Source organism: Vidua chalybeata, chromosome 16 (genome assembly GCF_026979565.1).
Source record: "Vidua chalybeata isolate OUT-0048 chromosome 16, bVidCha1 merged haplotype, whole genome shotgun sequence".
In the NCBI taxonomy this organism is placed as follows: Eukaryota; Metazoa; Chordata; class Aves; order Passeriformes; family Viduidae; genus Vidua; species Vidua chalybeata.
This window is the reverse complement of record NC_071545.1, coordinates 9,921,718-9,948,432: the sequence shown is the minus strand read 5'-3', so window position 1 is coordinate 9,948,432 and position 26,715 is coordinate 9,921,718. Positions and strand designations below refer to the sequence as shown.

General features: G+C 42.7%; 2 protein-coding genes and 1 long non-coding RNA gene across 3 annotated transcripts in view; 1 reads left to right on the top strand and 2 right to left on the bottom strand.

The window, feature by feature from the left end:
- Nucleotides 1–8,658, bottom strand: part of TRRAP (transformation/transcription domain associated protein) — a 74,167-nt gene extending 65,509 nt beyond the window's left edge. Inside the window, exons 1-13 of the mRNA XM_053957443.1 lie at nt 8,565–8,658; nt 7,939–8,087; nt 7,524–7,573; nt 6,469–6,579; nt 5,818–5,922; nt 5,129–5,212; nt 4,322–4,378; nt 3,588–3,713; nt 3,179–3,256; nt 2,862–2,950; nt 1,932–2,028; nt 1,428–1,566; nt 856–934 (exon numbers count right to left, since the gene is read on the bottom strand). Of these exons, the coding sequence (XP_053813418.1) occupies nt 856–934; nt 1,428–1,566; nt 1,932–2,028; nt 2,862–2,950; nt 3,179–3,256; nt 3,588–3,713; nt 4,322–4,378; nt 5,129–5,212; nt 5,818–5,922; nt 6,469–6,579; nt 7,524–7,573; nt 7,939–8,038 (1,115 nt within the window). The 5' untranslated portion in view covers nt 8,039–8,087; nt 8,565–8,658. The remainder of the gene's footprint in view (nt 1–855; nt 935–1,427; nt 1,567–1,931; nt 2,029–2,861; nt 2,951–3,178; nt 3,257–3,587; nt 3,714–4,321; nt 4,379–5,128; nt 5,213–5,817; nt 5,923–6,468; nt 6,580–7,523; nt 7,574–7,938; nt 8,088–8,564) is intronic.
- An 890-nt stretch (nt 8,659–9,548) lies between these two features.
- Nucleotides 9,549–19,718, top strand: TMEM130 (transmembrane protein 130). Its single transcript, XM_053957308.1, has 8 exons — nt 9,549–9,982; nt 12,437–12,727; nt 14,163–14,331; nt 14,729–14,898; nt 15,565–15,649; nt 17,300–17,502; nt 18,487–18,599; nt 19,351–19,718. The coding sequence occupies exons 1-8, from the start codon at nt 9,910–9,912 to the stop codon at nt 19,525–19,527; spliced, it is 1,281 nt and encodes a 426-aa protein (XP_053813283.1). The 5' UTR covers nt 9,549–9,909; the 3' UTR covers nt 19,528–19,718.
- Nucleotides 17,523–24,488, bottom strand: LOC128796050 (uncharacterized). The gene is made up of 5 exons (XR_008433708.1): nt 24,339–24,488; nt 23,546–23,650; nt 20,582–20,657; nt 19,876–19,971; nt 17,523–17,607 (listed from the first exon to the last, which is right to left on the bottom strand). It is a non-coding gene; the product is annotated as an uncharacterized LOC128796050 (long non-coding RNA).
- Between the last annotated feature and the right edge of the window lie 2,227 nt (nt 24,489–26,715).

Here is a 26,715-nt window from a genome sequence, read left to right as displayed (position 1 = left end):
CTAAAAATGTTGTCAGTTTGACTAAACAAATAATTACTGCCTGGAGGTACTTCCAAGTTTCTCAATGTAAGTTTTCTATTTTCATATGCAAACCCAGAGTTCACAAGGCTTTTTCGGTTACACGAGGTAACTTTAACCTGTGCAATTTAACCAATGATGCATCAATCTATCCCACAACTCTGGTATTCCCTCTCTGATCTTTCTTCCTTCACTGCAGAACACCCCACCACATATTTTCATCTACATGCAGTTAACAAGCATGTTAGCCACATTTTGAGCAGTATTGGTAATCTTTTTCATAATTAATCATAAATTATTCTAGCAGAGAAGATACTTCTAAATCTAATACATGTTGTCAATAAGGTACACTTGATACTGAAACAAAAAGAAGTTCAGATTTAGACTATTGAAGATATAGAAAGTTAAGTATTCTCTCCATTTACTTTTTCAATTGCAAACAAGTAAGTTTTAAAGTATTCATTGACAAAACAACTTAAATCTCATTCAGATTTTACAGTCGACATAAGATTTAGGGTGTTTCATGAAATACTGGGCAGATACTCAGTTGGTTTCTCTGTTTTGGTTGTCCTCCACAATTCAAAAAACTGAAATCATCATCATTCACCCATTTTTCTTATTTTGTCCTACACTCACATTACCATGCTGTGCCATCAAAGTGTTAAACAAAAGCCACCATTACAGCAGCAGAAGCTCTGCCAATAAAACCATCTAGTAAAATTAGTTAGTTGAAACAAAGATTTAGAACCCTATACAGAAGCTGCTGTAAATACTAATAATTTTCAAAGTAAGCAGCCCTGGCAGGCACTCAGATCTTTACTCTGAACTTTCTCATACCTCAGCGTCTCCCGGGCAGTGTATCCAGAGCCAATCAGTATAGATTCATCAAACAGCTTGTCCATGCAGGGAATAAATTCTAGAATTTAGAAAACAGAAAAACAAAAAAGCCATACACAACAATTGGCAAAGAACATAATGAAAATAAGATAGTTAAGTATTAGACCACTTAACTTCAGTATTTAAACCTGAAGTTAGGAAGTGATTTTATCCCTAAATTAATTCTTGAAGCTTCTAAAAGGCAGTGCCACTTGCAAGGAAATTTTCAAACAATCTCTTGTGACTGTCTACTCCACTGACACTTGCTCCTTGAGTAACACTGCAGTACTCAAAGTCAATTTTATTTGCAAAGAGAAAAAAAAGTACTCAGGTTATTTACAAGTTTAGTTAAATACAAAAAATTTTTCAATGAATTACTGGAAATGACAAGTTGGGCAACCCTGCACACAACAATTCTATCTGGCTTGGCATCTTGTGACAGTCCCATATAAATAAGCAGTAAGCCTCTAAAATTGACAGAAATAGCAGAAATCTTCCCAGTTTAAGGTACACTTATAAAAAGTGCTACATACGGCTCCTCAGGTCTGTTGTCAGGATGTGCTTAGCAGCAATCAGGAGTTCCTTCCTGAGGTGTGCTGTTTCAGCTGGACAATTGGAGAGCAGCTGCAACATTCCTTTTACCATTTGCTGAGAATATTTAGCCACTAATTCCTGCAACAAAAAAGAATAACATGAGTACAACTACTACAACATTCTATTCTTAAGGTTTGTGTTACATTTGCAAAATAGCACTCCATTAAAATTCACTCATTTATTTTCCAAAATCTAATCCTAAAATTAAAATACAGTAGTCATTCCATAAATGCCCAGGAAGGGGGAATGGCATATTTTTACTTTGTATTCACATGAGGATAGTTTTGAAAGGATAACCAATTACAGCTCCACATCCAGATATTCTACACAAATGCTCCCATCTCCACCCCCTAGTGCACTGCAGACATGCAGGTCACTTGTCTGCCATAAAGCAACTAGAAACCTGATGCATTAAGTACCAAAGTAATAAAAATTCATCCTACCTGGTAAATTCTGATGATGTAAGCCAAGAAAGACAAAGTTTTAATCTGAGCAGCGATAAAATCAGCATACAACTCCTTGTTGTAAAGTTTATGTTGTCTGAAATTAAATGGAACAGTGGTTACGATTTTGTTCCTCCCCTTCAGTACCTCCACTCAAAAAATTCAGTGAAGTTTCAAATTACATCATCTTGTAGTGTAGTTCTTGTTTCTTAAAAGAATACAATCTCTCTGGAAGAGCCCATTTTCAACAAGCCCTCTGCCTTTCAAATTCCCAGCAGCACCTTTCTACAGAAAGCCAAGCCAATACAAATCAGCACACATTTGGCTCAGCTCCCCCAACTGGGGCCAATTTTTCTCTAAGCAACATTCCCTCCCACAGACTTGTCTGTCTCTCTCAAGCTCCAACCACTTAACCAGGTCATCCAGGCAGACAGGGAAAGGCAGAGATCTTGCTCCCACTGCCCTGACCAGAACCAGTTGGTGCTCTTCAGAAACATCCCTCTCTGGGAAAAGCACTGCCTATCCCTGCAACATCACAAGGCTTCATGTAAGCTACACCTTGAAGAGCACATTGATGGTATGGCAAAGATTAAACAACAGCAACTGTCCACACTCCCAGGGTCTTCATCATTGTCTGTGACAATGTGGATTTTTGTCAGAAACCCTATTTTTAAAAAAACTCATTATCAAATAGTAAACTGCGACCTACTGCACAACTATGGACTATACCGATGACATAATGCCAATAACTTCACCTATAGAACCTTGGTAATTTTTAGTCAAATAATCGTTGCTGCTTTTGAGATTAAAAGCAGTGAGACTAGAATCAAAAATCACAAAATAGAAGACAAAAATATTTTGAGCAATATTGAATGACAGGTTTAAGTAGTTTATCTCAAATATCATCAAAATACCATTAAATGCTCTTACCTTGCTTGAGCAGAAACTTGTATTATAATTGTGTTCATAATCAAGGGCACAAATTCAGCTACTACATTATGAATGTTCAGTTTGTAGAGCTTAAAAATAAAAACATATTATTAGATAAATTCACATATCACACTTGCAGTCAAATTACTGGAGAGCTAATCAGAAAATAATTAAGACATCTCACCAGGTTATTTTTAGTTGATATTTTAATTTCAAAAGTATATCACATTCATTTTTGCTAACATGATAGCCAACAGAAGTTACACAAGCCATTCAGTAATGAAGTATTTACATGCAAAATACTGAAGTGTACTAACCTGATACATGAGAACAACAATAATAGGTAGCTCAGCCAAGACCTTTAGTGATAAAGATCCTCTGGGAATTATTGAATGCTGAAAGAAAGAATGCATGCTTTATAAACTGTCTAATTATTAATTCAAAAGAGTATGTAAAACACAGTTTTACAGAAGCCGCTCATTTTAGTAGCGCTATATTTAACAATAATAACATTCAAAAAATACAAAAGCATTGGCTATTACATTAAATAAAACTCCTGTAATTACAGCTGCATAGAAAATAACTGGAAAGTTTCAATCAGCTTCTACTGAAAAGTTTGGATAAGAAAAACAAGCAAAAAGAAAGTCTGTTATTTTTGCCTGGCCTTATGATCTGTGGTCCTGTGCTACAGACAGTCCCCCAGTTAAGAGCCATCAGAACACTCACTGTCCTCGTTTCACTGTCCTCTCGCTCAGGGTTCACCTTCACCACGATGGTTGTAATCATGCCAACCATTTCAGGAGTGGGAACAGTGTTCTCTGGAATCACCTGAGGGTTCTCAAAGTACCGATTCTACAAGCAAAGAGCAGGAAAAAAAAATCACAATGCCAGTAACAGTCGAAAAGCCATCCATCTCCTCAGAACTCCCCCATATAATTTTCCCCTGGAGCAGGTTTCTCCTCCCTGCAGTGGTGTTCGCACTGCAGCATCTGCCTGGGCCAGGCACACACCCTGCAGGCTTTCCCCCTGGGCAGAGCAGCAGCAAAGCTCCCCCAGCCAAGGTGGTTCTTCCACTAAAGGAAAACATCCCGAGAGTTACTCTGTATCAGGGAGGGAGGACCAGACTGGAGCCTCCCTTCATGACCTCACCCTTCTCTCGAAAACAGACATTTGGGGCACATGGAGACAACTGCAGCCAACCTCACCCCGCTTCAGAACTCCAGCTCACCTCCATCCTTCCCCACCACTAACAGTGTGCCAGAAACACAAGGCTGTCCAAATCAAAATCTAAATGTCTTCATTTTTAGACACAGTTTTGATAAATAGATTCTCTAAAACTATATTTATCTACTATCACTAGATGCAAATTAATTATGTCAGTATCTTTTAGAGATAAAATTAAGAAATAAAAACTAGTTTTCTGACTATAGCAAGGGCGATTTAAGAAATAAAAAGCTTACCACTACTTTCGGAAGTTCCTTGTAAATCTGTTTCACAAAGTCCAAAAAATGATGAATCTAGGAAGGAAGAAGTCAGTTACCATAAGGAAATTTTTGAAAAATAATTTTAAAACCACAATTTTAGAATCTCTGTATTAACAGTACAAATATATAAAATCTCTACTCACCAGTACAGTATATTTTTCATGATAACTGAAAATAATCTGAAAGTGTTCTCCTCCTTCCTTCTTCTTTGTTAGTATTAATTCAAATTTCCCTTGGAAACAATCTGATCTACCTATCATCTCTACATAGTTCCAGTACAGTATTGTTAGGTACAATTACTATGAAACAACTAAGTCTTCCCAAGAGAAAATCAAGGCAAAAAGCAAGATAATAACAATGCAAACTTCCAAATTCCCCTTGATGAGTCACATGAGAGAAGAGGGGAGGCAGGGGGAAGTCAATCAGAGTAAATTCTTTTTCAGGATTTTCCTTTACACACTCAAAAGGCATCAATTCTTTTCCTTTGTGCAGGAAATTTATTCCTTAGACTGCCCATATTGTCCATAAACATTTAAACCAAGCACAACTAAGCTTTAATAGTTTGATTTTTTACCCTGGAGTGCTAGCATTATGCAATCCTCTTTTAAAAATCACTTTAATATTAAAAAAAAAGGAAAAAAATTAAACATATGGTTACCACAACAGGTCAGGCAGCATAAAAGGACAACAGCAAAACAAACCAATCAACCCACTTGAACAAAACAGCAATTCTGAAGAGCATGGCAGCAAGTTTTATACCATGTAACGAGAGTTATAACTTACTTCTTGAGTGATTGCTGGTCGGAACTGTTTGTGCAATTCAATAATTATTCTTAAGCAAATCAGTACATTTTCTTCATTCTCTGTCTGGAAAAAAAACAAAAAAGAAACTTTTTAGTGAGCCCACTGGTGAATTCTTCCACTACTCAGTGGGAACTTCAAAACCTTGTAAAATTATACTCTTCTCAACACTCTAAAGTGCCCCATTAATATCGGTTTGTGTGAGCAAGGCACCTTTCCTTTGATACCCTGCAGTCCTAGAGCACGGCTGAAATTAAATCCACCCCTGGGGGAATAAAAACCAGACATTTCAACCACTCTGTACCATCAGATCTGTTCCCACTGCCCCTCAAACAGAGACCCGCCATCTGAGCTTCAAATGACAGTGCTGTGAATGCCAAGACAGAAAACAAACTCCCAAGAATAAGCTATCTGCCAGAAAATTCTGCCCAGCATGAGAACAGCTCCCTGCATTTGTAAAATCCAAGTTTCTAAAGGGCAGAAGAGAACATGCAGAAAACTTGTAGATGGTAAGAGAGGGCATGGGTGAAGTTTAAATAGAATATCTTTCCATTCTTGCTCCAGCAGCACAGCTATTGAAAAACCTACCACCAGAAAATTTTGGAGATGAAAAAAGTAGAGGAAAAAAATTCTTAAAATTTCAAACAGTTTTAAGACAAAGTAAAAAATACCTCTAAAAATCTGAACATCACAGACAGGATATTTTTGGTATGAAGACGAAGATGTTCATTTGTTGGTATTCTGTGAATTATTTCAAGCACAAGCTTCCGGAGTTGCTGTAAAAAAAAAATACAAGAAAAATAGTGATATGACAGAAGTTTTTGAAAAGCCAACAAAACCCAACAATTAGTTGCAGCATCTTTTTCAGCTTAATAATTGTGCATGCTGAAATAGAAAAAAAGCCAGTTTATTTCATGCAGACATAGCTCTGTATACAAAGACATAAATCTTCCAAGTATCCACCTATGTGAATGAGGCAAATTTAACTAATTTAGTTGTAAAATCAGACTTTTAAGGAATGCATTTTTAAGTATTTAATGACAAAGATTCAACTTTTGCCTTTCATTCCTAACCTTCAGTAAAGTCAGTAATTTGTAATAATGTGTACTATTTCAGTAAGAAAGCCAACTCTGTTGCACCTACTTTTCCTCCTATTTCACAGAAGCCGAGATTAGCAAAGTTTATAAGTAACTTATTTAGAAACAGGACTTCCTCAGTTCCACTCCAAATGACAGATTTATTTTTAATAAGTCTTAAATCAGTTCATTAGGTTAATCAAGGACTTCCCAGCAAAAAGGCAGGAGATGCTCCACGCAGCTTACCTGTGCTGGCTTCTCCTGCAGAAACTGAACTTCCCCATCCTGCAGAAAGGTGAGAAACCGAGGGATGATGTGTTCCAGGAATGTCGAATATTGAGGGGATGATGTCACATTCTAATTAAGAACAAAAAATGGGGGGTTATAAAATAGATTACATTCAGTTACATTCAAAGGCACTATTAAACATTTCAAGTGAATTTTTAATAGATTCAGTGATTAAGTATCTGCTGACACTACAGAACCATGTGAGTTCCAAGAGAACATTAGCAAAACAAATACAAGTCCTTCCCTGAAGGGAAGAGCAAAGAGAATCAATCACCTAAGTCTTCAGATTCTAACAGATCACCAGACTAAGCAGTTAAAACTATTGTTTTAGTCAGATAAATTGTTTCAGAAACAGCTTAAGCAGATAAAAAACTCCACAAGTATGACTTTAGTTTTCTATAACTTCAGAACAGGCACATAACAACTAAGTATTCAACTAAAGAATAATTTCTGCTAACACAAGGCTGGGTTAACTTGTGTTTTGCATTTTCTCTGCTGCTCATCTAAAAAGATGGTCCATCAACATGCAAAAGATGTCACTGGAGACATCTCCACTCCTGATGTCAGATTCTGCATCTGACAACTCCTCTCTCACTTCCACACCATGGACTACTCAGAGGAATCAGAAGGACCTCTGTTTCACAAGAACAAAATACACATTTGAACTAAATTAAAGAAAGCTTTAAATACAGACATTTCATAGCATTCAAAAAACAGAAGAAAAATTTCTTACTTCACTTTTATTTAAATGCTTAATAAATAAAGATTTGGCAATGAAAGTTCACTAAGTCCAAATGTAATTCTTCAACAACCTGGTTAATTCCTAAATACAAACCCAGAATCAATGACTTGTAACCATATCATTAGTCACAGGATGCTACTATTAATATTTTAACTGCATAACATCAGAAATTCAATTAATATGCATTAAGCACAAGAAAGGCTGCCATTGCAGAAAGTTAGGGGATTTTTGTAGGGGTTTTGTTGCTTGGGGTTATTATCTTTCTTATTACCTCAAAATTCTCACTGACTTCTTGCATCATTTTCAATTTGGTTTCATCAGCTGAAAATGGAAATTCAAGTAGAAAAATGTGAATGTAAAACTAGGTTATGAAGGAAAACAACAAACTCAGTGATCAAAGAAGCAATCAGATCTTATCAGTTTAGCTATCACTGCCCAATTATAAGACACACAGTTCTCTCAAACAACCACCACACAACTGCACACACACACACAACTCACTCACTTCGGCTCATGCAAGTGTTTCTCATCATTTTGCTTCTTCAAAAATCAAAACTCAAACAAATTTCAAAGTGAATTTGACAGATTTCACTGTCTCTTTCATCAACTGCCTGAACACGTTTGCAACACTTGTGAAGCAAACTACTGAAGAGCTGCAATTTTCAAGAAGAAAAAAAGTCTCTTACGTGTATTGACATCTGTAAGAGCAGCCACAAACTGAAGGTATTTTTTCATCAAAGTGGTTTGGTCCACCACCGTAGGCCCTTGTGCTGAAACAAATGCCATCTTGGAGGAGGAAAGATCAGCTTTCAGTACATAAAATCAAGATCAACACCTACAAAAGAATATAGAAATATCTGTTAGTTTACACGGCTTGTTAACAGCAGCTATCCCATCACCTGCATCCATTCTTCTACCATATTGAAGAGACACCTTTTCCAAAAATCACAACTGTAACCTTTACTTAGGCTTACAAATACAACACCAAGCATGTACAGCACTCATTGTGACAGGACTGCACTAATAGATAAAAGGGGTTATTGAGCTCTTCGCAGCACGAACATTCACGTGTCCTGCTCGGTTTCCTCTCTCCCAGCAGCAGGCTCCAGGCTCAGGGATGCTCCCGACACCGCACACCCGTCATCATCCTGCCTTCCGCCCCAAACTCACAGCTACCCTCGGACACACCCCTGCGGGACCCGCTCGAAGCCTAAAATCACATCTAGCTTGAGAGACCGGCGATCTCCCTCCTCCCCTGGGGGTTCCCCGTCAGTTTTGCTCCCGGCCAGGTCCGGCCGAGCCAGCCCCTCACCTTCCCCGCCGCAGCGCTGCTCGCCCGGGTCGCTCCCCGCTGCCAGGGCGCCGTCACGCCGAGCCCATCTCCGCCCTGCGAACACGGGCACCGTGAGCGGCCGCAGCGGAGGTTTCCGCCCCGTCCCTCAGCCCTCCCGGTGCCGCGCTGGGCCCCAGGCCTCCGGCGGGGCTCCGGCCGCCGCCTCCTGCCCGCAGCGCGCCGGTTCCGCCTCCCCCCGGCCCGCTGCACCGCGCCCAGGCCCGGGCCCCACCGGGGCGCCGCCGCCGCGCTCCTCACCCCGCGGCTCCCCGGGACCGCCCGGCCGCGGCCCCCCGGATCCCTCCTTTGTTGCTCCCGGAGGCCGCCGGCAGCGCATGGGCGCGACGGAAGCGCCCGAGCTCAGTTCCGGCCGCCTCCTCCCGGTGCCGCCTCCCGCGCCTCTCCCCGGGCGGAGGCGGGCGCGCAGCTCCGCGGCACCGCCCGCTCCCTTCGCCGGCCCCGCGACCCTCGCACAGCCCCGCCTTGACCCGCCCCGGCTGGGCGCTGCCAGTGGCCGCTGCCTAAGGCGAGCCCCGCCCGGCCCCGCGTCCCCCGAGGCTCCGCTGACGCCGGTAACATCGGGCAAGGAGTTACCGGGGCGGAGGCGGCCGCGGCCGGTGCCTCCGGCCAGCGCAGGGCCCGCCCCGCCTCGCCGGTGGCCCGGGGGAGCGGCGGCACCACCAAAAGCGAAGCGCGCAGAGACTGATCCGCCACAAGAAACAACGGCGGCCCGGAGCGAGAAAGGGCTTCGAATGTTGAGTTTAAGAAAATAAAAAACATAAAAGTAAACGAATTAAAACCAAAATGTACAAAACAAAACAGGAAAAAACAAAATAAAACGACAAAAAAAGAACACTAGAAAACCACATTCCGGCGCTTTTGCTGTCGCTTCTCTCCAGCAGCGCACCCGTTACAGGCCGTTCGGAGCGCTGCGGGACCGGTAACAGCATCCGAACTGCCCCCGGCAGAGGCATCCCCGCGCTACGGCACAGGAATACTTTATATGTGCCTGCCGCAACCAAAGCGCAGCACAAACCCCTTCCCAAACGCTCCGCGATGTCCTCACGCCCTGAGCAGATGAGAGGCATTTGCGGGTTTTATTGACTATTCGCTTAAACCGCCGGCGGCTTTGCGTCCCGGCCGCTGGCAGCGCGATCCCGCAGGAACTGCCCCCGGGAGAGGCGGGCTGGGCGCTGCCGCGGGGGAGCGGCCCGGGGGCGCGGACACAGGAGCCGCAGTGCCGCGGGGGCAGTGCGGCCCAGCGCGCCCAGACCCGCTCCCGGTTCGAGAGCCGGCCCCGGTGCCGACCCCCGCGGCCCCCAGCATGCGGTGGCTGCTCTGCGCGCTGCTGCTCCTGCTGCTGCTGCAGCTCGGCCGCGGTCGCTCCCCGGCCGCAGGTAAGGGGCCGCCGGTCTGCGCTGGCATCGCCGCTGCGGAGCGGGCGAGGGGTGCGAGGTGCTGGGGGAGAGGGCTCAGGAGTGAGCTGCATCACGGGTGAGCCTGATAGATGTGACAAGGGATGGAAGCAGCTCTGGGCACGCTCCCCCCACCCCCGGAGACTTTATTCTCCGGCTCTGCGATCTTGGTGCCTGTAGTGAAGGGGGGGCATCCCGGGAAGCCGGGGTTCTGCTTTGCACTGCTAATCCAAAAGCTGTACTTCTGCTTCCCCCGCTGACCCCGCGCCGCGGGTCACAAGGCACCTGGGCAGCTGCTGTCCCTCGCCGTGGGACTCACAGAGCTCCATTCTGCAGAGAGGTCCGAAAGGCAGGAGAAATCCCTGAATTGGATGGAGCGTTTTGATGTGCCAGTCACTCCCTGGGTGACCTTGGGTTAGCCACTGAACCTCCAGCTGCTGCAGCTGTTGGCCGGTGTGGCCCTGATTTGTAGAGCACCGTGATAACCTCCAAGGAGGAGTGCTAGATAAACACGAGGTAGTCGGCTATTTTTTTCCCGAATTCTGTGAAACCAAGTAGAACATAGCCTGAATCTTCTAGAGACAAGAAACCTCCCTCTGCCAGGTTTCATCAAATCACAAGCATTTCTCTTTTAACTGAGGAAACTAAGCTCAGGACCATTTCTTGTGCTGTGAAATGGGAACAGTGGAGTTCTTTCTCAGGCAGTAGTGTTACAGTTAATTTCTCACAGTTCTTCTGCCTCCAGACTTGTTCAACACCTGTGATCTGTAAAATAAAATGCAGGCACAAATGCCATCTCTTTCATCCCATCCCAAGCAGATGGGTGCAGAAAAGCCAGCGCAGGAGTTAGCTAGCCCCAGTTCTCCCTTCATATTAGAGGTCATGGATGAGTGAGAAATGCAGGTTCTAAGGGTCAGAGATTCAGGTCCCTGGTAGCAGTCTGGTGGCTGCTGAAAGAGAGGATAATGAAAGGCATCTGCCTTAGAACCCTCCAGCTCTGCTGCTCTGCCCAGCACTGCTGATAAGAGGAGAGCCAGGCAGAATTCTGATACAGGGAAGGGAACATCTCCATGTTGGAGGCAAGCAACCAGATCCTGCTCCCAACTCTGTCCCATTTCACAGCTATTTTGCATTTCCTTTTGTTTTGGGGCTTGGGGGTTGATTTTGTTGTTTAACACATGCACATTCTTTAATGCTTCTGCACTGCTACTTAAAAAAAAAATTAATGTATTCTTTCCACAAAACTCAACACTGTCTATCGCAGTAGTTGCAAGATCTGAAGTAAGTAATTTGAGTAAACATGGCAGAGAAGATAATGGTGAGTCATTCAGAGCAGCAGAGCTGGTTCAGTATCACAGGTCCTGCACTTCTCATGACTTGATGTCTCATAGAATCATATCACGGTTTGGGTTGGAAGAGACCTTTAAAGGTCATCAAGTTCAACCCCTTGCTACAAGCAGAGACATCTGCAACTAGATCAGGTAGCTCAGAGCCCAGTCCAATCTGACCTTGAATGTTTATACTGGGCAACCCATGCCAGTGTTTCACCACCCTCATTGTGAAATATCACCTCCCTCAACCTGCTGGCTGATTTTTATGCAGCCTCATATCTTTCTTGGGTGCATATTGTTGGCTCAAGTCCACATTTTCATCCACCAGTACCCCCAAGTCCTCCTCTGTCCCTTCATCCCCCAGCCTGTACTGAATACCAGGGGTTACCCCAATCCAGATGCAGCACCTTGCACTCAGCCTTGTTCAACCCCATGAGGTTCCCATGGGCCCATTTCTTCAGCTTGTCCAGGTCCCTCTGGACAGCAACTGATTTGCCACTACAGCATGGTACATCTTTTATTTGCCTTGGGACTTTTGGTCCTTCCCTGGAAAAGGAAATTTAAGGTGGACCATAGCACAGAAAATGCTTTTACTGAGTTTTTTTATGTTTACTTATGAGGAAAGTTAGATAACTTTTCAATAGAGCTGGCAAAGGAATCTAGTGAATGAAATCTCACCTGAGTTTGAAAGTTTACATTTTTAGTACAGAGATTTGAGCTGAGCCTCTTCCAGTAGCTGTCTAGTGCTCATGTAAGATCATTAGTGACAATGAACCTATAGCCAGCACCCAGCTCCAGGTGTAAAACCTCATCAACGCTTTTGTGATGTTCTAGACTGAAGCTGTCTTCTACTATGAACATTTCTAGGACCCAGTCTCACATGTTGTTTACTGCTCTTTATTTGAACTCATATACACATATGGAACAGTTTCTGTTTCAGATATTTAAAAAGTAAAAAATTATGGTGGCAAATTCTTTGCTGGGATGAGTGTCATTGTGAGTTATATAACTAGAGCTGACTGGCTAAAATGTATAAATAAATAAATGAAATTCAAAATGCCATGCAAGAAAGTTTGGTTTACTCATTTTCTTCTGCTTTCCACAGAGTTGTATAGTCTGGAAATAACCAACAACGGTCCCATCACAACAGGAGCTCAAGCTACTGTTCAGGCCAGGCTAAGAATGAAGAATGAAAATGTCACATCAAACTGGTATCACTTTAACTGGGTTTATGCTCCACTGATTCTGATAGAGAAATCAGAGCAGCAGTTTCATTCCATAATTAATGTGACCGGTGAATTCCCTGGCACTTTCCCCGTGTCTGTCTGGGTGACTCACAAAAACTGTTGGTTGTGTCGGCCGATTGCAAGAAACATCACAGTGCTTCAGATTACAGGTAAAATGGGTAAAATGGCTTTACAACCTGTAGCTCTCAGGAACTCAGTATATATGCCCTTGCAGCATCAGGAAGAAAGCCAGTGTAAATATGGCTTCTGACAACAGAGCTTGGGTTATGGCCTGTGGCTGAAGGTGGGTTTGGGTGGCATGGTGCAATAAGTACCATTACAGCCACGCTCTAGTCTCTCTATACCCAGGAAGAAAGTGTGATGCTGCCTCTGTTTTCCTGCCTCTGTCACTTAGAGAAACTGAACTAGAAACCAGATGCTTCAGCAGCTGCAGTTCACACATCAGCATGGGTCAGTGATGTCCAAACTCCTAGAACAATGCTTCTTCTGCTGCCTTCCAGCATTTCTAGACCTAAAGTTAGGATGATCATCAGCAGTGCCAATCTACTGTTTTTCCCTGTTGCATGACACAGCAAATCTTAGGCCATCAGCACAGCAGAGCTTTTCTTTTAAAGCTCTGTCCAAGTGTACTGAAATTGTATCTGAAATCATGGCTGCATTTCCAAATGTTGTTAAGTGCAACTTCAGTTTTCTGGGAATATTCATAACCATAAATATGTTTTTTTTATTTACAAATTAACCACTGGTGTGCTATGGTTAACTAAATCTCTGATACAGGGATTGACAGCACCTTTCCAACAGTAATTGCAATTATTTGTGCATCACCAAAAAAAACCTGTTAACCAGATTTAATGACTTGTTAACAGGATAAGAATCTGTTACTGGTAATCAATAACCTATTAATTTTATAACAATCTGATAAGTGTCTCATCATAATACCTCTTTATTTGTAGGTTAGAGAGGATTTTTTTAGACCAGTCCTTGCCATTCACTGTCCAACAAAGAACCTCTCACAAACACATTCCTCCCTTTCTGCATTCACAATATGTAGCACTGTTATTCACGGTAATCAAATCTTAATTTCTGTAGAAACAGCTAAAACTAAGGGGGGGGGGGGAATGCTACATTTAAAAAACCCACAAAACAAAACCAAAAACCACCATCCCACACATGATGAGTATGTGTACTGGCCTGACTCTGAATCTAGATGCTTGATATTAATACCAGTTATTTTAAAATAAATAGCAAAATTTATATTGAGCTCAATCAGTCAAGGACTGTTTCTCTTAGTTCTACTGGATGTTTTATCATGACCCATTGTATAACCCTCAATAAATATTTTCATTTCACTGCCTCATTCACATGCATGACAACACTGAGTAATAGATGTAAAATACACTTAACCACTTGGACTGGGACACAGCAAGACTCACCCAGTACACCTGAAAGAATGTTTTGATACACACACAGAGCATGGAGCTGTGGAAGGATGCTGTCATTCTTCTGTCATATATGCTGTCATACATGCTGTCATTCTGCCATCACATGTGTTGTCATTCTTCTTTCCCCTTTTTTATTCTGCAGAATTTATCACAGGGAACCTCACCATAGCCCAGATAGAAGACAGCAGAGTTACCACACATGGTTCTAGTTCCTCCATGGACACAGTGACCCGGATTTCTTTCTCTCTTCATGACCCAAGTCATTACTTCAAGTCAGCATCATTTGTCTACAGCTGGGATTTTGGAGATGGGTAGGTGTGGTTACTTTGTTTGCTTTAATGAGTGTTCCAGATGGCTCTGATTCAGATGTTCATCTAGAGAGAAATCCTAATAAAATCAGTCAGCTAATAGTCTGCCTGCTATAAATGTTATTTTCATCAATTTTGTGAATTCTTTTAGCATTTTCTTTAGTTTCTTTAATTGAAAATGCAGAGATTCACTCTGGATCTGGTACTAATTGTTATTCTATAGGTAATACCACAGACATAAATCCTCGTTTATATGGACATAAAGTAGAATTAGAATCACAGCCACTGGAACGTTGTCTGTAAAGAAAATATATTAGAGCTTGTCCCTTTTTAAACCAGAAATACACAAGCACTTGGTAAAAGGCAATTTTGATTATAAATCTTTCCCTGTTGCACACAGAGTTTACCAGATTACCAAGGAGCCCTTTGTCTACTGCAACTGCTCCTCCATGGGGAACCGCATGGTGCATCTGAAGGTCGTAGCTGAATGGGAGCAAACTGGAAGCATCATACACGAAAGAGAAATCCTGCAGAAAACTGGTGATTTTACCACAGCTCTGGAGCTCTTGGGTAATTATGAAATTTTTGCAGCCTCAATGCAGATCAAGCCCTATATGTATAGATACAATCTAGTATGTACAGATACAATCTAGCTTTTGACATGGTAACACAACTTCAACATTGTTTCACGTGCAAGGACTGGTCAACATCATTCACCAAAAGTGTTTCCACTGTAGAATTGACTACATGCTCTTCTAGGGCAGAAAAAATGGTGGAAACAGATACAATCTTCAGTTTATTTTTAATCTACAGATTATTTTACTGTCTTTTGTAGAAGTCTTACATACAATTCAAACAACAAAGGATTTATGGCAACTTATGCTGGATTTGTTTGTTCAATTTACACCAGCTATCCCTAAACAATAAATCAATTAAATCAAGCATTAGGAAAGTCTCATTGATTTGATCAGCTGTGGGAGTAAATAAACACAGGATTAAAAATGTAAAGAATTAATAACGTTGATTATACCTATAAAAGGAATCAGACAAAAAGTCAGGAAACTTATAGCATTTCTAGTGGTAGGTTTCCTTTTAGGGTGTGAGACAAATAGTTTTCTTTGTGTGACTGATGAAACTCCAATCTGTAAGTCTGTGGAAACAAACCTTCACTGGGAAACCAGTGAGACTCAAGTTTACATGTGGAGTGTGACATGCTGCCTTTTCATTACTTCTCAGATGCTGTTAAAAGTATTGACATAGTGGGCTCCAGAGAGACTCACGTAATGGAAAACTTGAATTTATCTCTTCATATCAATGGCACGTAAGTAGCAAACACAACTTCTTCCCCCCCCAAAAAAAATTGTTTCTTTAAGTGTTTTCCCCCAGTGTTTCCTAAATATAGTCAGTTGAACCCCAGAGAACAATTGTTTAAAAAAAAAAAACCAAGACCACCTCCTTTCCCCCCAAAAATACTGTTGAATATTGCATTTTCCTGACTGGAAATGCCATGAGCTATAAGAGCCTGGAAGACCCTGCATCTTTACAGAAAAGTAGAATCCTCCTATGTAAAGGAAATGCTATTTTTTTAATCTTTGTAAAGGGAATGTTAAAAGAAAAGTAGCCAGAGAAATGGTGGGGGAAAATACATCTGAAAACTTCTTTCTGAACTTTTCTTCTTCACCAATTTCCCTGTTATTAAATTGAAATATATTCCAAGTCCTGTTGCACAGCAGCAAAGCTTGACTAGCATAGAGGATCAATAGGTTTGGGGAGTGATTCTGGCAAAGTTCAGGTTGCCACAATGCCACAAGATGAATAAGACACAGAAGCCCTGTGCAGCAAGGATCATAGAAAAATAGGAAGGTTGTGAGCACCTCAATCCTTGTACAAGCTCTCTCAAGTTGCAGCGTTAGAGCACATTGGAGTTTTGGAGTGAGCAGCACCCAAACAGAGTCATCTACCAAAGGCATAAACAGTCCCAACAGACAAAGCAGCACAGTTTGCATTCAGAAAGTGAAAGTCATATTGGCAGGAATGGGAACTGGAGATGGCATCCCAGTAAAGGTGAACAGCCAAAAACTATGACAGGCAAACCTGAGATCACTAAGAGCAGGCTTGGTGACCTCGTAGTCACAGGACTGGGGCTGATGCAAGAGGAGTTTAAGATAGAGATGTGGTGACAAAGAGATGGGTTATCAAAAACAAAGCTAGAAAATGAGGTAAACACATAAACATGATGCTTTCTTTAGCAAAGAATGTTGTAAAGAGATAAGAAACAAAATACTAATAAAATAGGGTACAGAAAAGCTCTGTCTGTTTTGAGAATCAAAGTCTATAGTGCATAAGGTAAGCTCAAGAAGAATCAGTTGAAACAGGGAGTTGAACAGGTAAGTAAAAGGCTTCAATTAGATGTGATGGGAAGCCACATGGCCATGAAGTGCGCTAAATTGCTTGATAGCAAATAAAAACCCTTTTGTTAAAGTAAGGGAATGTGATGCTTGAAATTTACTTACATTTTCCAGCTTTTAGTCCTTTGTTCAGAGCTCATCTTATATTCTTTCCAGTTTCATGTGCAGGGTGTTTTAATTAAAACACTCTTGGGTGTGCTTCAGTGGTACAGACAGTGATCTCTGTGTGAGAAGGACAAAGAAAAAACTAACTTCCCCTGGAAGTGCAGGAGAAAAGATTCCTTTTATCTTTATTGAAGAAGGACTATGGAGTTTTCTACAAACAGTGGCCCACTGATGACCCTTGCAGGTATTCAGCTCTCAGGTGAAAGACCTGCCTTTATAGAAGCATCACAAAGAACTTTTTCATTTCGCATATGCTATAAACCAAACAACAGTGCGGTTTATTTGTATTTAAATTAACTTCATTAGTTTCAAAATTATTCTGCTATCTTAACCAAGCTCTTTGCTGAATTTTTTTGCAGAGTTTTTTTTATTTTGCCTTTTTGCTCTTGTCGTTTCAGCCCACCACTGGCATTATGCTGGCTTATAAAATCCGAGTGCATTCCTCTTGAAGGTGACAAATGCCATCTGGTGGAGATCAGTGGCTCCTGCTACAACCTCAGCCACACCTTCAGGGACGCGGGACAGTATTGCCTCAGTGTCAGAGTGGAGAACGGCGTGACAATGCTGCAGACGTACCACGGGATCAAAGTGCGGCCAGCAGGTGAGGGGCAGGGAGTCTGAGCAGCACGGAGAGTCCCAAACAGGTTAGGGACAAGCGTGGATTAACCAGCCTGCAGATGAGGTTTCAGGAATGTGGTGTAGATCCCTAAAACGAGAGGAATAAAAAGGGAAATGAGAATGTATAATGTGCCTGCTGTAATTGCTCTGAGCTTCTTGTGTTCTGCTGAACCCTCAGTCCCAAGAGTGTCTTGAAGCTACTAAGTACACTGGGAAGGCTGTATTACTTAAATTAATTTTTTTCCTATTTAAATAGTCCAGCTTTTGTTGTTAGAGAGGATAACTAGGAAAATGTATGTGTCTGTAACACTACCTTAATTAAACAGTCTCCTTTGTGCTTAGTTTAGTTATGGAATTTTGAGGGTAGATTTTCTAGGCTTCCATTTCATTACGTCTCTGTCCCTCCTGCCAGTGACCCCAGCTGGCTCCCCCATGCATGGTCACACATGCTCGTCCTGGGTCCCTAAACCACCTGGGAGAGTGGTTAGGTGGCCAAGTGAAGAGGATAGGGCACAGCCAGGCTGTGACACAGAGTGGGCACACCATGTCACTGTGAGCCAGCTGTGTACAGACAGGGCAGCTCACTCCAGAAGGCACTGGTGTGCATCAGGGCTGAATCCTCTGTGCTGGAGGCTCTTGGCTCCTGTGGAGGTGAGAGTCCTTCCCATCCTCTTGGGGTGCCACAAACACCCTGGGGAGTCAGGGGCTAACATATGTAACTGGGTGGAAATTTTTAGGTTCTTCAATGCAAAAGAGGGCATAAAGGGAAAGATCCTTACAAACCCCTCTCCCACTCCTGAGATTTCAGAAAAACCTGGAGTGATCAGGGCTGAAAAGTTTATTCCTTCTTACACACATTCCTTCTTTTTTCTAAAAATGCTCCTAAAATTTCTTCATTGCTTCCTTCTCGCTGTTGCCTTTTCTGGGGTATTGTGTCACAGAAATGTGTCCTTGTGCTTTTTCCTAGGAATCCACCCAGCTTTCTTTGTCCTGCTCTGCACTGCTCTGGTTTCAGTGATGCTGGTATTGGTGCTGTACACAACTTTTCGAAGTCACACACAACAAAAAGACCTCGTGGAGGTATTCAGTTACTCTTACTTTGAGCTGGGATAGTAATTAGGTAGCTTTCAGCCATGAAAGGTATCTGATAGGAAATGTTCTTTAATCCCCAGGCAAACAGAGCGGGAGGGAGAATTTCCCTGGTAGCTGTGATCTATTCCACAAAAAAAAAAAAAAAAAACAGTGTAGGCTAATGAAGAAACAGCCATGCTTCTGGCTTGGTGCAGAGAACTCTAAATTGCCAGAATAATAATGGACAGTGTTTTAATATTCCCAAGCAGATGCTTGCATTGAAGTATCCATTCCAGAGGATCTGCCTCAGAGTAGTTACATGAAAGAAAGCAGGAGACAGTGCAAGAGGATACAGGATAATAAAAAACGAGGGGTATGCTACCTAAAGCAGCCCTAAATTGTTACCTACCCCTTGTATGTGGCCTTCATCTCCCCAGCTCCCTGCCATCTCTAATATACTTTCACTTGCTACAAAAGGTGTTTGCAATAAGCATGAGTTCTTAAATCAAAAGTAGCTTTCATGGTTCTTTGGAAAGTACCTAATACCCTTTACACTGTGCCACAATATAAATTATATACCTCTAGAGACACTGTCTATAAGCCATGTGCAAAGCAGATATAAATCAGAAGTCTATTTGAAGTTAGTGACTGAGTGAAAATGGTTGAGGACCAAGTGCCATTTGTAGCCCAATGTGTTCTTGCTGGACTTGAACCAGTGGGAACAGAACTAAGAATTATCTTTTTGATCTTCCTTTCCCAGGTAGCTGACTTTGACTTTTCTCCACTGTCTGATGAACGCCGGTCTAATCATTCCAAGTCAGGCTGTGGCCCAGTATGTTGCAGATCATGTTTTCTTCAATCATCAAAAGAAGCTGCCTGGGAGAGTCATGAACTTCTACATTCACTTTACAAGCCAGTCAAAATGTACACACTGTGAAGAACACAATTGCACTTTGGTTGCACTGTCTAACTTTCTCACTTAGGCTAAGTCAAAAGCCTGGTGCTGCATGAATGGTTTGGTTTTGCCAATGCAATGAGGTTCACCACTTTAAGTCCAGCACTTGAGTACTTCATTTTCTGAACTTAAAAAGAACAAGAAACACAGTAAAAGTAGCTTTGTATTTTTAACTTATACGGGTGTGTACATTTACAGCTGTAAATGCAACATTTTATTCTTATGAAAGATTGTTTTATGTGCAGGTTTGCTAAATTCACTACCTCTTGTAATTTCTCTGTTCCTTCTTTTCTCTTGTTTCAAAGAAGAAAATGCTTAAGACACACATACCTCCTTTCCTATGTACAACAACATTACTGGAAATGGAAGTCATCCAAAATACTGTTGAACGTGTATTTCTTCTATCAAGGAACTGACGTGTCCAGGCTGAAAACAGAGGAGGGGTTTCCAATGAACGAGACAAGCTAATTATGTTGTTCTTTTTCCTGTCTTAAAGATCCCTTTTTAAGCTAATAGAGTTCTGTGAGACTGCAGTGGTAGTGATATACTCACCTGTTAGCAGTATTTTGGTACTGCAGAAACCTCCACATGTCCACCACTTTCTAAAATAGAATACCACTCTAATCTGTATAAGAAGCTTTTTTTTTAGGCTATCCATGCTTCTTTTAGACCTCATATTGCTCCCCATTTAGCCATCAAAGGTCCTCTTCTAAAAAATGCAACAACCAGTAGCTCAAAGCTGTTCAGCAAAATATATTTAACTGAAATTCCTAATCAATATTCAAGGTTGTATAAACTCCATACCTGTTGCAGACCATCATCTACTATCAGCTTCCTGCTCAGCCAGGCTTTGCCCACTGGCATTTCAGAGTACCCTGGATGCTTTTAAACAGAAGTGCCTTTGTGTCCACTTCTTTTTTTAAATGTGACACACCCTCCCCACCTCTGTTGAAAGCATGTGGGTATTGTGGGCTTAAGGTTTTTCATAGTATCTCAAATGATTGGAAGATAATAGTCTGAATGTGAGGGGATTTACCATGAGGTTTTTGAGGTACTCTTCTCACATGTTCAACATCCATGCTTCCTCAGAGGAGCCCAGAGCTTCAGTTCTTCTGTGAAAGAAATTACACGACCCTTAATTAATTTGATACATTTAAAATAGAATAGGCTCATGTAAGATAACAAATCCTATAAACCCAAGTTTTTGTCAAAAGGTCCCTTCCAAAGCAGAACTTCTTTCAGCTTTTCTTCCTGAGAAATGGTATTTCTAAGCAAGCTTGTTGATTGAAAGTGGTGTTCTTTGTATTTTTCCTCAGTGCTCTGGTATCAAACTCTTATCTTCAGCCATATTCAGTTACTGCTAAGAATGTGTCTCTCTTTAGCAAAGAAGCTACTGTGCCTGTGAACTTCAGATTAATTGTTTATTCCTGAGATCCCAGCCCTCTGAGCCACTGCCAAAGGCAGTGACTTGTTCTGGGATGTCAGTGTAGTTTGTAAATGGCTACATAGTCCTTGGGCAGTGGAAAGAAGAGATTTCTGATATGCAAAATGCAGCTCAGAGTGACAGAGTCCCGAGACAGACTGCACAGGGGTTTCTGCAGCCAGAATTTAGTTTGGACTTCTTTTGTTACATTTGTGAAAGACATGTTGCCCTTGCTGTTGTAATACACTTAAAGACAACCCATTGACATGTTAATGGATGTATAAAAAGCTCTTTCTTCTCCATATTGTACTGCTAGCAAAGACAATATCTGTGAGAGCAGACTCAGTTATGGATACACGAAACTGGCTTCCTTTGGGTTTGAAACGGGTCACTTGAAAGGAACAAGACTTATGCTTGGCCCCCTTTTGAATTAATACTCAGGTGATCCAAAGAGTGTCATGGGGACTTAGGCCAGGAACTTTGCTGCTTTGGGTTTTTGCATTTGTGTTCTTCTCCATATGTCCAAGCCAAGATACAACTGATCATGCCAAACCTGGCAAAGTAGGCATCGACCCCTATCAAAAAAAGTGGGACATGGAGTTAGAGATACAAAAGACAGGCCTAAGAAAATCCCAGATTTCCTATTGAAAAAAAACAGAGCAAATGTCCTTCAGAAGAATATTGTCTTTTACTCTCTGTCTAGAGTGAAGAAAGGATGGCAAATGAATCAAATTATTCAGGAGGATAGAAAAGATAAAGTGCTGCAAAGAAGAAAGTCAACATTACCAAATACTAGAAGACACTTCTTCAAGAGCAGAAAAGAAGAGAGGTTAGAAAGAAAGGTATCTCTGGCAAAAAATAAGCAGTGGAGAAAGTGCACTTAAAAGGCTTTGTCAAGAAGCAAATTAACCAAGAAAATTTAAACAGCCTTAGCAAATTGAAATATAAGTATGAGAAATAGTCACACGAATATGTTCTTGAATCTAATATGAAACTGCTTCCTGCACAAAAGACTGATCTGTGGGTTTGATAAATGCATCTGAAATTGAAGACAAAAGGTAATTGAGCAGTTCAGGATATAGCAATGAGATTAGTGGGACGTAGCAAGGATCAGTAGGAGGATTCATTTTGATAACCTTAGAAATCAATGACCTGAAAAAGGAATGTTCAGCACAAGGATCAAACTCACTGACTCAAAACAAGAGTCCAGTGAGTGCAAAGCCAAAGAGCCATTAAATTCAGGTGATAAGCAAGAGTGTGGGCAGATAAAAAATGCATGCAATGAGAACTTTTTATAAGGAAACGCATTTGAGCACAGAAAGGTTCTGGAAATGCACAGGAGAAAAACACACAGCAAAGCAAAAGAACTTCTGTTACTCTGTAATTTGTCATATAAACAATGGTGTTGGTTTGTGCAGTAATTGTGAGGACAAGTCAGCCTTTTATCTTAAAAGCAGAGCATAAAGCTCCATGGCTGAATGGGTCAAGGCTGAATTTTGTCTTTCCTCTCTGAAAAGGAGATTACGCAGCCCAAGCTGTGAGCACAGTTTGAAGACACAAGGCCTCTATAGCATTTGCTGGGTGCTGTACAAACAGAGGTTTTCTTAGCAAAAGGAAGGTGAAGAACTTTATATTTAAATGCTCAACTTTATTATTAGATAATCAGCCAACACTTCACCTTGATTTTTGTGCCAGTTTCCGTGGAAACTGAAATGCCATCCTGCAGCTGTCACAAAATTGCTCAGATCCTGCAGCTCTCAGCTTTGACAGCACACCGTGCACTACAAATGTGGATTTTTAAATTGCAGCCACAAAAGTGGGGAACACAGAAGTTTCAGAAACTTCTTTCAGAGCTGGGTATACTCATCACCAGCATGTGTAATTCCTACAGCAGTGTGCACAAAGAGAGCAGTCACAGCAAATCATGGAACCATGAAATCATAGAATGGCCTGAGTTGGAAGGGACCTTAAAGATCATTTTGTTCCACACCCCTGCCATGGTTGCACTAGACCAGGCTGCTGCAAGTCCCATCCAACTTGGCCTTGAGCATTTCCAGGGATGGGGCATCCACAACTCTGTGCCTGTGTCAGGGCCTCAACACTCTCACAGTAAACAATTCTTTTCTGGTGTCTAAATTAAATCTCCTCTCTGTCAGTTTGAAGCCATTCTGCCTTGTCCTGTCACTACATGTTCTTGTAAAAATTACTCTCTCCACCTTTCTTGTCATTTCCCTTCAGGTAGGGGAATCAGGTCACTCCAAAGCCTTCCCTTTTCCAGGCTGAACAATCCCAGTTCTCTCAGCCTTTCCTCACAGCTGAGTTGCTCCATTCCTCTGATCACTGTGGTGATCTCCTCTGGACTCATCCAACAGCTCCAAGTGCTTCCTGTGCTGCCCCCAGGGCTGGGGGCAGCTCTGCAGGCAGGGTCTCACCTGAGGGGTGCAGAATCCCCTGCCTCTATCTGGTGTTTTATAAAATACTGCAGTTGTACAACTGTCACAACTACAGGAGCAAATCATACTCGAGCACTAGGGAAAGACTAGCCCAGCCAAATAATTTTCTAATGCATTTGCTCACAGCAGTCTTGGGAGGCAGAGAAGTGATATTATCACTGTTCACAGGAGGCAGAAGGGAGCCATACAGAGATATGGAGCTTGCTCGAGCACAGGCAGCTGCAAATTCCTGCATCAAATTCGAGATTAAAAAGATTATGACCATCTACCAAATCCTTGTCCTTCTCTTGTAAATTATATCACTTTTTTAATTTTTAATTGATGGTTTTAATTAATTTAAATTAATTTGTTTTATTTAATCCTAACCAGTGTATGAATTATAAACAATGTGTTAAATCACTTTTAGCCAAAATTTAGCATGAGCAGGTATTGGGGGAATACTTGGGAATTAGCTTGGGAAAATTACAGAAACTTGAAGTTCTGCTAAGCTAACTTTGATATGCTTCAATGAGCAAGGCCTGGGAGAGAGCGATGTATTGCTGAAACTGGATTGTGAAGTGAAGAATTTATGGACTACAAAGATGTTTTTCAGGAATCAGAAGGTAAAGAAGAAGACAACAAACTCAGTATATTTGTGTTGGAAAATCCCTGCTGGAGGAAAAAAAAGATACTAAAAAGACTAAAAATGTGAATTAGCATGAACAGTGAGAAATCCATAACCAAGAGAGGGCAGAATACCAATTAAAGAACTAATTGTGTGATTTGGAATCAGTGAACACTAATCTCTTAGTTTGCTAAAAATAAACAAACAGGTGAAGAAGTTTTGTATCAGCATCTCGTGTGGAGGCCGGAAAATTTTGTCGGCCACACAGACACACAGACACACACGCTCCTCTTGAGCAAGAACAAAGCAACACCTCCTTCCTCGCTAGCACTAAAAGGCGGTGTCAGAGGGTTTATGTCCCGCGGAGGGTTCAAAAAAGCGCTGTTAGAGTTTATTTCTCCGGCGGGCTCGGGGCTTTGCTGCGGCCCGCGGGGCGAGGGCGGCTCCGGGCCCAGGCCAGGCCGGGCGGCGCACGCGTCAGCCGGCAGGGGGCGCCCGCCGCGCGGGGATCGCCCTCAGCCGCCTCAGCGCCATGGGCACGGCACGGCACGGCGGGGCACGGCACAGGACGGGCACGGCACGGGCACGGCACGGCACAGGACGGGCACGGCACGGGCACGGCACGGCACGGCGGGGCACGGCACAGGACGGGCACGGCACGGGCACGGCACGGCACAGGACGGGCACGGCACGGCACGGGCACGGCACGGCACGGGCACGGCACGGCGCGGCACGGCACAGGACGGGCACGGCACGGGCACGGCACGGCACAGGACGGGCACGGCACGGCACGGGCACGGCACGGCACAGCGCGGGGCGGCACGGCACGGCGCGGGCTGAGGAGCGTTCGCTGTCCCGAAAAACAGCGGCGAGGGTGCGGTGGCGCCCCATGCTGCCCTGAGCCCACACTCGGGGTCATTACCGCCCCGAAGGTCGGGGTCATCACTGTGCCAAAATGCTGTCCTGTCCTGCGCAAGGGTTGTGTCCCTCGCTGGGAGGTGATGGATGGATGGATGGATGGATGGATGGATGGATGGATGGATGGATGGATGGATGGATGGATGATGGATGGATGATGGATGGATGGATGGATGGATGGATGATGGATGGATGATGGATGGATGGATGGATGGATGGATGGATGGATGGATGGATGGATGGATGGATGGATGATGGATGGATGGATGGATGATGGATGGATGATGGATGGATGATGGATGGATGATGGATGGATGGATGGATGATGGATGGATGGATGGATGGATGGATGGATGATGGATGGATGGATGGATGATGGATGGATGGATGGATGGATGGATGGATGGATGGATGGATGATGGATGGATGGATGGATGGATGATGGATGGATGGATGGATGGATGGATGGATGATGGATGGATGGATGGATGGAGCATGCTGTGCGCTCCTCAGAGAGAATTTCCTCGACTTTGTTCAGGGCACTTGGACGCCCCATGCCACCATGCCTTAGTGGGACACGCTGCATGATTAGGAACTGGAGGGACAAGGTCCATCCTGCGAGCAGCAGCAGCTTCACTCTCCATGGAGGAGAGTAGCTGTGGATTCCAGAACCGCTGATGCTGGAAACAAGATCATCAAGTCCAATGGTTCCCCCAGCAGCTCCAAGGCCACCAATGAACCACATCCCCAAGTGCCACATTCACACATCTTTTAAAGCTCTCCAGGGATGGGGACTCCATTGCCTTCCTGGGTAGCCTGTTCCAGTGCTTGACAACCTTTTGGTGAAGAAATTTTTCCTAATATCCAATTAAAACCTTTTTTTGGTGCAATTTGAGGCCATTTCCTCTTTTCCCATCATTTTTCATTTGGAGAAGTAGTGATGTTAGTGGAGTTTCAATCTACAAAGACTTAAATTAAGGAAAACAATGAAAGTAGCCCACAGAATAAAACACAGCTGAGTGTAAACATTTATGGAAATCACCTGAAGGTGCCCATGACTTCAGTGGAAGGTCTCAGAAACAGGGAAGTAGAAGGAGCAACAAACAGGCACATTCTGGTTTAATAACTCTGTAAGATTGGCCCTTTGTGGTAATAGAAATTAGGACTTTGTCATTTAAGAAATCTTTTCAGGCAGAATTAAGATACAAAATAAGAATAGACCACAGCAATAAAAGTTCTCTTATCTGATCAAAAGCATGCACTTAATAGCAAAAAACTAATATTATCCCATAGGTTTTTAATGTCTTTTACTGTCCTTAATCTATTCTTGTTTCATTATATGCAAAGTACTTACAATATTTTGAATAAAATTAAAAAGGAAAAAATAATCTAAAAATCTAAATGCACTTGCTAATTAAATAGCAATGCCCTCACTTCCATTCAGGCAATCTCGATAAATCACAGTCTTCCCATACTAATTAACTTCAAGTTTAATGGATTTCTCTCACCACCGCAAGCTATGTAACAAAACACAACATGCTCAACTTTACAAAAACAAGTCAATATTGAAACTGGTCGCTTGATTCTGCTCCAGCAGAGCTCTCAAACACGTGTGTAAGTGCAAACACAGGAGGAACAGCTCCCTGTGGTGCTGGAAAGTGCCCGATGGACAGGTGAGCAGCAGAAGAGCCGGTGCTCAGGACCACATTGAACACGTGCAGTGAGCTCCTGCACCTGCAGACCTCATGTCTAACACAAAAAAACACTTTTTA

What these genes read in the sequence shown, in the direction of transcription:
- TMEM130 (XM_053957308.1), top strand. Translation starts at nt 9,910, where the DNA reads ATGCGGTGGCTGCTCTGCGCGCTGCTGCTCCTGCTGCTGCTGCAGCTC. An exon ending in CACAGTGCTTCAGATTACAG is followed by an intron (nt 12,728 to 14,162) that starts GTAAAATGGGTA and finishes TTTATTCTGCAG; the next exon opens with AATTTATCACAGGGAACCTC. An exon ending in GATCAAAGTGCGGCCAGCAG is followed by an intron (nt 17,503 to 18,486) that starts GTGAGGGGCAGG and finishes GCTTTTTCCTAG; the next exon opens with GAATCCACCCAGCTTTCTTT.